Raw genomic sequence first — 8,522 nt, forward strand, 5'->3', positions numbered from 1 at the left:
AACGCTCGTCAAGAGAAGAGGATAAATCTGAGCAGGCGTCACGAGGCAGAGAGAGAAAACAACCTGAATCACAACACGGGATTCCATATTTCTATTTTTTGTATTATTTAACTTCTATTTTATAATGTAAAACTACCTCTGCAACTCACCACTGCACTTTATCATATTATTTTAGCCTGTACATATTAGTCAAGCTATTTGTTGTTTCTTTGTATTTATAGCTAAGGTTATTGTTATTATATTTTCATTTTATTTTTTATTGTAGTTCTTATTCTTATTCTTATTCTTATGCCTTGTACAAAGAGAGCACAGTTTACCAAAGTCAAATTCCTTGTGTGTTCAAGCATACTTGGCGAATAAAGCTGATTCTGATTCTGATTCTGATTCCGGGATATATCCACCCAGCACTGGAGGCTCCGCCCCTTACCTGTGTTGCTAGGCGATCTCTGGCTGCCGCGCCGTGACCCCTCAGGCATGGTGCGATGATGTCACAGGAAGTAGAAACCTGAAAGAAAGGGACGAGAGACCTCGTGTTAGCTCGGACGCAGACCCAGCCTCAACATCTTAGAGCAGCTCTCCGCTCACAGCGAGTCTCTGAAGAGGAACAAAGAGGAACAAGGAGGAACAAAGAGACCTTTAAACACGTCTTCATTTAGGAGGAGGAGGAGGAAGAGAGGAGGAGGAAGAGAGGAGGAGGAAGAGAGGAGGAGGAGGAGGTCTGTATAAAGAACTCTCTCCTTTCTTGTGTGAAAAGAGTGAGGACATATGTAATGTTTGGCTGGAAGACAAGAATGTGGTCTCTTCTCTAAACTGCTGTGTGTGTGTTTGTGTGTATGTGTGTGTTAGTGTGTGTGTGCATGTGTGTGTTAGTGTGTGTGTGCATGAGGATAACGGCCTCTTACAAAGTCATTGATACAGTAACACAGATTGACCCGATTAGTCATTAGTACGTCTCTGCAGGACGACAGAGATGTGGGTCAGGTGGAGTCCTAATGGAAGCCAGACACAGACCAGGTTTGAAGGTTTGCAGGTTGCAGGTTCAAATCCCTCCATCATGCATGAAAACTTGCTGATCCCTGCAGAGCACTTGAGCTTGGAACGTAAAGTGCATTCTTCTGTTTTTAACCCGGTTGTAAAGAAACCTGTTTACTTGACATGAAACCAAAACTAAATTGCTTTAACGTGATTAACTTTACAAGAAAATATTTACCCAAACAAGAGAAAACATTAAGTCATGTTTCTCCCAAATAAGACTCAAACAAATAATCCTTTTACATGCTCCTTTCAAATTCAAAGTAAACATCTTTCTTTTCTGGGCTTTTACGGCCCTCGTGAGACTCCAAGCGGTCCGTTCACAGAGGCAGAAGTGCGTCACTGAGCAGTAAACTCCAAGGCTTCAACTGGTGATTGTTTTTTATTCGCCCTGATTTGCCCAGTTGGTCCATAAAATGGTAAAAATGTTGATCAGTCTGGATGCCGGTTAAAGCGCTGCACACTTCCCGTAAAGACTCACAGCCGCTGGTTCAATCACAAAGAGGGTCACTCAGGTTATTTTCATTAAAAACAAAGGTCTCAAAGTCAACTTAAAACATCCAGGAGGAGAAAACATTTCCTTTAAAGATAATCAAAAAAGTCAAATCCAGTCTTTCTTTTCAAACGGCTTCCTGTCAATCACCTCCCTGTAGTCAGTTCCAACCTCTTTGCCTCCTCTCCCAGCCGTGTGCTCTTCCCTCTCATGTCTGACTTCCAGCTCTTTTTGTCCCTTCCTCAATCAAAGGTCTGAAGCACCTGCAGCTGCCCAGGTAATGGTGCATGCTGGGAGTTGTAGTGTTCCCAGCAGGGACCATTTTGCCTGGTTGCTGACAATCCAGGATTATATATCGACCGTCCACGACTTGTCCCCTCGTGAGGGTCTTCGCCCTCTCTCTACTTCACACCTTCCCCATCTCTCTCTCTCTCTCTCTCTCTGCCTTGTGAAATAAAAGCAAACAATGGTCTGAAAAGTGACTCACAGCATGTTCACCAGTGTTTCCAAAAGACCAACAGGAGGAACTCCAACACAAACCAAAGGTTTACCGTTCAACACCACAGAGGAAACCAGGAAAATATTCACGTGTAACGAGACGAAGAAGGACTGAAATGAAAATGAAATGGAACAAGATAGGGTTCAGAACACACACACACACACACACACACACATACAGTATATAAATGCTGAGGTGTGTGCGTGTGTGTGTGTGTGTGTGTGTGTGTGTGTGTGTGTGTGTGTGTGTGTGTGTGTGTGTGTCATCATCACCTACAAAGGTATTTCCAGGTGCATCCGCTTTAAACACACTTAGTCACACACACAAGCACCCCAGTGACCGTCGATGGAAGCGAACCAACGCTCTCACTTACATCACAACAGCAGTGTCAGTGTGCGTGTGTGTGTGTGTGTGTGTGTGTGTGTGTGTGTGTGTGTGTGTTTGTGTGTGTGTGTGTGTGTGTGTGTGTGTATACGTGTGTAAAGCCCTGTCTTGCAAGACTGTACACACACAGCCATAGATTAAATCAGACCGTCCAGATTCTTCCCTTTCAGTCTTCCACAGAGCTTCACAGCTGATCCAGCTTCAGGTCGACATCATGAAGGGGTCACAGTACGTATACAGGGTCAAAGGTCAGAGGTCACAGCTTCCCCTCTACTCAGCATGGAGTTTTCAAAGCTCTCTGAAGCTGGAAACCGACAGAACTAAGACTGCATCCAACTTCAACATCATGAAACTATCTCTGGTGGGACTCGAACCCACAACCCTTGATTACCTGCTACCACCTACCCTCCAGCCGAGGGAGTTTAATCTCTAAGAACAACAGATTAAAGTAGTACTGGTGAACAATGTTTCAGGTGTCCAGACTATAATTTGACTCTGGTGGGACTCGAACCCACAACCTTTGAATCCCTTCTCTTTGTCTAGCCTAGAAGTCCAATGCGCTGTCCATTGCGCCACAGAGCCTTTGTCGACTGTAAGATTAGTGAACAATCTTAGAAATAAAAAAGATTGATACCAAGAGAATTCACAGTAAACATTATAGAAAGATGCTCAAGGGTACTTAGTTTTAAGTCCATTTATAAGACACAAAAAATGTTTTGTTAAAGTAGAAATGTTGACCCTAGCAGGACTCAAAGCTACAACCTTCTGAAAACAACTAAAAACTGATTCTGTTTGTGATGATTTGTTAGGTATGGAGGATGTAAACAGATAAAAGTAGAACAGTTTAATTGAATTTCCTGTCTATAAGACTCGACTCTGGTGGGACTCGAAGCCACAACCTTTGAATGCCCTCTCCACGAGTGGTCTAGAAGTACAATGCGCTGTCCATTCAGAGTCACAGAGCCTTCGACAACAGTGTAGTTAGTAAGTAATCTTAGAAATAAACTGAGTATTATTAGAAAATTATAAGGTTGGTATAAAGAGAGTTCAGGGTAAACCTTGTGGGACTCAAACCTACAACCTTGTAAAAATACCCATCCCTGTCTGATCATTTGTTGGGTATGGAGGATGTAAAGTTGGAGATTCATCTCTAAGTACAGCAGATCAAAGTAGTACATGTGAACCACATGATTGAGCTGTCCAGCCTATAATACTCGACTCTGGCGGGACTGGAACCCACAACCTTTGAATACCTTCTCTTTGAGTAGCCTAGAAGTCCAACGCGCTGTCCATTGCGCCACAGAGCCCTCTTCATTGCATAAAGAAAGATACTGAAGGGTGCTTTGTTCCAAGTCCACTTCAGAGATGACAGAGAGGTCTTGTTATCAGAATAAATGATGAACCTTGTGGGACTCAAACCTAAGACCTTGTGATAACTAAAAACAGATCCCCTGTCTGATCATTTGTCCGGTATGGAGGATGTAAACAGATAAAAGCACAGGTGAATCCTCTCCTGTCTTTAAGTCTCGACTCTGGTGGGACTCGAACCCACAACCTTTGAATCTCTTCTCTTTGAGTAACCTAGAAGTCCAATGCGCTGTCCATTGCGCCACAGAGCCTTCCTTAGCTGTTTAGCTAGTACGTAGACTCAAAATGATCTATGTTCCAAGTCAATTTCAGAGATGACACATGACCCTTGTGGGACTCAAACTCACAACCTTGTAAAAATACTCTTAATAATACTAATGCTAATACTAATACTAACATATATATATATATATAAATAAATAAATAAATAAAGATCCCAGGCTCTGTGGCGCAATGGACAGCACATTGGACTTCTAGGCAACTGAAAGAGAAGATATTCAAAGGTTGTGGGTTCAAGTCCCACCAGAGTTGACTCTTATAGACCGGCCAAATGCTTAGATAAGAACCTTCTACTTGGTACAGGATAAGTTCAGTGGCTCTGTGCACAGTCGACGGTGCATTTTGTGACTTATAGTCAAAAGAAATCATCAAAGGGTTTTCGGTTCGAGTCCCATCAAAGTAATTCGATACATAGGAAACATATGGTAATTCTTTGTGGTCATGGTTTATTCTGACAGATAACTTCATGAATACTTCAAACAAAGCACCAATCCAAAACAAGTCAGAGAGGAGCCTCTGTGGTGCAATGGACATCGCATTGGACTTCTAGGCTATTCATAGAGAAGAGATTCAAAGGTTGTGGGTTCGAGTCCCACCAGAGTCATATCTTATAGACAGGACATGTGATTCATCTGTACTACTTCTGTTTACATCCTCCATACCCAACAAAACGAGACAGGGGATCCGTTTTTAGTCGTTCTCACAAGATCGTAGGTTCGAGTCCCACTAGGGTCATCGTTTAACAAATCTTTCCTGGTTGTCTCTGAAGTGGACTTGGAACAAAGCACCCTTGAGCATCTTTTCATTAGTGTTAACCATGAAATCTCTTTATACTGACTATATTTATTTTAAAATGACTTTCTAATCGCACTGATGAGGTAGGCTCTGTGGCGCAATGGACAGCGCATTGGACTTCTAGTAATACTCCACTTAAAAAGAAGGTATTCAAAGGTTGTGGGTTCGAGTCCCACCAGAGTCGACTCTTATAGACAGGACATGTGATTCATCTGTGCTACTTCTGTTTACATCCTCCATATCCAACAAAACGAGACAGGGGATCGGTTTTTAGTCGTTCTCACAAGGTCGTAGGTTTGAGTCCCACTAGGGTCATCATTTAACAAACCTTTCCTGGTTGTCTCTGATATGGACTTGGTACAAATCTCTTTATACGGACCATATTTATTTTCACTTCACTTTCTAGACAGCGCATTGGACTTCTAGTAATGCTCCACTTAAAAAGAAGGTATTCAAAGGTTGTGGGTTTGAGTCCCACCAGAGTCGAGTTTTAAACCCAGCAGTCTGATCCATGTTGTCATTCTAGTTGAGGGAGGTTAGATAAATGGCTCAGTGGTGCGATTTACAGTGCATCGAGGGATATATGGATACATTAAGTCATTCCTCCACGTCCGCCGTCTTCAAACTGACGTCACGCTCACGTCTTCCTCTGCTGAGTTATTACACTTAATCAAAAACAAACAATGTAAATGTCAAAACAGAGGAAATAGAGATTGATGACGATAATTAGAGCTCCTGATTTCCAGATCTCAATAATAATTACGATTATTAGTCATACTTGTGCAGCGATGCGCCTGTGGCTCTGCAGGCCACAAATAGTCTGAAACATCAGGAGCGAGGAGCCGCTGTACAACGTCTGTGTGTGTGTCTACACGTCTGTGTGTGTGTGTGTGTGTGTGTGTTTACATTTTTCCTCCTTCTCTTGGGTTCATGTTTATATGAGATCACTGACAGAGAGAGAGAGAGGCCTCCTGGGTCTCAGCCCTCAGCGTCGCTTCACAACAAGCTTCAGCTTCATATTCTGGTTTATTCAGCAGTTTAACGAGACGCTGAACAGACAGAGGAGGATCAATCTGAATGTTTTATGTCTTCTTTTTTTTTTTATATGTTGTGAAAAAAACTCTGCATCTGTTTAACCGTTCGAAGAAATAGGTCAAACTGTGCGGGCAGGAAGAGGCGGCGGTGAAATTCAACAGATTATTTATAGAAATACGATAAATAAACTTCATGATGGTTCAGGGTTTGAACGACGAGGGTTCTCTTTGAGTTTGTTGCCTTCGGTTTGAAGAGGAGGAAGAAGTGTGACATTAAAAACAGGCCCTGGAAGTGGAACCATGAGGAACCTGCTGACTCATCAAGTGCTCCTTATTAGAATCTAGTTCGGCTGAGATCGCCTTCTGTAAAGCTTAAAGGTCGACTCTGGTGGGACTCGAACCCACAACCTTTGAATCTCTTCCTAACAGCTCATCTAGAAGTCCAATGCGCTGTCCATTGCGCCACAGAGCCGCTCCGTGACTCTCTGAACCTCTTTCTTCTTCACTTTTGTGAACACACACTCTCTCACACACACACACACACACATACACACACACACCGGGTCATGACCATTCAGACACACAGTCACAGGAGCAGATACACACACAGTGACAGTGAATGTAAACGTCCAGTAGTTCTGTTAAGAGTAGACACACACACACACACACACACACACACACACACACGCTCCTCCTCTATATGTGTGTGTTTTCATTGACACATTCACATCATCACAGTATGTAGGCCAGTCCGCTGTGTGTGGTCTCACAGTGTGTGTGTCTGTGTGCTCACAATACTGAGTCTCTCTTTGTCTCCAACACACACACACACACACACACACACACACACACACACACTCTGTCATCCTGCTGTTTCTATTGTGCTCGTGGCGTCGATCACCGGCGGCTCCCGTTTTTTTGGGCGGTGAAGAGGAGCGCCGGTCTGCTGTTGGAGAACAAAACAACCACCAAAGAGTTGCCAGTTCAATTCCTGGCCTTTACCCCTTTCATGTATGTCTTCCTTTACACTCTTCTCCCCACATTTCCTGTCCTCTCAATTCAACTGTAAAAACCTGAACGGTCTCTGGAGGGAGTCTGAGTCTGAGGAAAGACCTGAAGGAGAAGGAGTCAGTCCACACCTCTATAACCCGGCGTTCTGAAACCCAAAGATGACCATCACCATGTTAGAAACACCGACTCCATCTAACTTTCGACCAATCAGGACTCAGGGAAAGAATTGGGAGCGGAGGCGGGGCTTAAGGCACCTGGAAAGCAGCTACATTGGCTCCACCTGTTGTCTTCTAAGCCACGCCCCTTTACGAGGAGGTCACACTTGAAGAAATGAGCTGTTTTCATATCAGACTGTAAACATGTTTATTTCTGCTGTAACATTTTAACATGGGGCTCTATGGGGACTGACTCACTGCAGGAGACACACTAGTGGACACTGGAGGAACTGCAGGAGACGCACTCTAGTGGACTCTGGATGAACTGCAGGAGACACACTCTAGTGGACACTGGAAGAACTGCAGGAGACATACTCTAGTGGACTCTGGAAGAACTGCAGGAGACACACTCTAGTGGACTCTGGAAGAACTGCAGGAGACATACTCTAGTGGACTCTGGAAGAACTGCAGGAGACACTCTAGTGGACACTGGATGACCTGCAGGAGACACACTCTAGTGGACACTGGAAGAACTGCAGGAGACACTCTAGTGGACACTGGAGGAACTGCAGGAGACACACTCTAGTGGACACTGGAGGAACTGCAGGAGACACACTCTAGTGGACTCTGGAAGAACTGCAGGAGACACTCTAGTGGACTCTGGAGGAACTGCAGGAGACACTCTAGTGGACACTGGAAGAACTGCAGGAGACACTCTAGTGGACTCTGGAAGAACTGCAGGAGACACACTCTAGTGGACTCTGGAAGAACTGCAGGAGACACACTCTAGTGGACTCTGGAAGAACTGCAGGAGACACACTCTAGTGGACTCTGGAGGAACTGCAGGAGACACACTCTAGTGGACTCTGGAGGAACTGCAGGAGACACTCTCTAGTGGACTCTGGAGAAACTGCAGGAGACACACTCTAGTGGACTCTGGAGGAACTGCAGGAGACACACTCTAGTGGACTCTGGAGGAACTGCAGACGTTTTAGTGTATGTGTTTTTGAATAAAATCTTTAAATAATTATTTTTTTACATTTTTTTTAACTTTACATAAATGGAAATTAATGTTCCAAATATGTTATATGTTGTCAAAATAAATCAATAAATTAAATAAATTGTGTTGAATGGAAAAAAAGTGTGGTTTTTTTTACACCCTAGATATTTCAAACACAGTGATATAAGGAAACCTCAGGTATCAGCTCGTGTCTCTCGGTGGTTGCTGATTGGTTCGTATCGTTAGTTAACGAGGCTGCAATTATAAATCTGTCCATGATGGACGAAGGACAACACAAAGGATTTATGAGGCGGTCAAAATATTTTAAAACTCAAAGAGAAAACTGTTTATTTTCTGTTTTATGCGACAAAAACAAAAAGTTTGTCTTTTCAAGTTTAAATCTTTAAGATGCCAGATTATAATCTGCATTGTTGCTTTTTTGTTTCCAATAATGTGATTTATTTGTTCTGTT

General features: G+C 43.4%; 1 protein-coding gene and 6 non-coding genes across 7 annotated transcripts in view; 2 read left to right on the forward strand and 5 right to left on the reverse strand.

Moving 5' to 3' along the window:
* The window catches only part of LOC117825708 (putative protein TPRXL), a 20,111-nt gene extending 18,386 nt beyond the window's left edge, over positions 1-1,725 (reverse strand). Inside the window, exons 1-2 of the mRNA XM_034701635.1 lie at positions 1,697-1,725; positions 428-505 (exon numbers count right to left, since the gene is read on the reverse strand). Of these exons, the coding sequence (XP_034557526.1) occupies positions 428-476 (49 nt within the window). The 5' untranslated portion in view covers positions 477-505; positions 1,697-1,725. The remainder of the gene's footprint in view (positions 1-427; positions 506-1,696) is intronic.
* Positions 1,726-2,898: 1,173 nt separating this feature from the next.
* Positions 2,899-2,990, reverse strand: trnar-ucu. The gene is given in 2 exon segments: positions 2,899-2,934; positions 2,954-2,990. It is a non-coding gene; the product is annotated as a tRNA-Arg (tRNA).
* Positions 2,991-3,623: 633 nt separating this feature from the next.
* Positions 3,624-3,715, reverse strand: trnar-ucu. The gene is given in 2 exon segments: positions 3,624-3,659; positions 3,679-3,715. It is a non-coding gene; the product is annotated as a tRNA-Arg (tRNA).
* Positions 3,716-3,935: 220 nt separating this feature from the next.
* trnar-ucu lies at positions 3,936-4,027 on the reverse strand. The gene is given in 2 exon segments: positions 3,936-3,971; positions 3,991-4,027. It is a non-coding gene; the product is annotated as a tRNA-Arg (tRNA).
* Positions 4,028-4,215: 188 nt separating this feature from the next.
* On the forward strand, positions 4,216-4,307 carry trnar-ucu. Its single transcript is given in 2 exon segments — positions 4,216-4,252; positions 4,272-4,307. It is a non-coding gene; the product is annotated as a tRNA-Arg (tRNA).
* A 629-nt stretch (positions 4,308-4,936) lies between these two features.
* Positions 4,937-5,034, forward strand: trnar-ucu. Its single transcript has 2 exons — positions 4,937-4,973; positions 4,999-5,034. It is a non-coding gene; the product is annotated as a tRNA-Arg (tRNA).
* A 1,230-nt stretch (positions 5,035-6,264) lies between these two features.
* trnar-ucu lies at positions 6,265-6,356 on the reverse strand. Its single transcript is given in 2 exon segments — positions 6,265-6,300; positions 6,320-6,356. It is a non-coding gene; the product is annotated as a tRNA-Arg (tRNA).
* Between the last annotated feature and the right edge of the window lie 2,166 nt (positions 6,357-8,522).

This window comes from Notolabrus celidotus, chromosome 14 (assembly GCF_009762535.1).
Source record: "Notolabrus celidotus isolate fNotCel1 chromosome 14, fNotCel1.pri, whole genome shotgun sequence".
Lineage (NCBI taxonomy): Eukaryota > Metazoa > Chordata > Actinopteri > Labriformes > Labridae > Notolabrus > Notolabrus celidotus.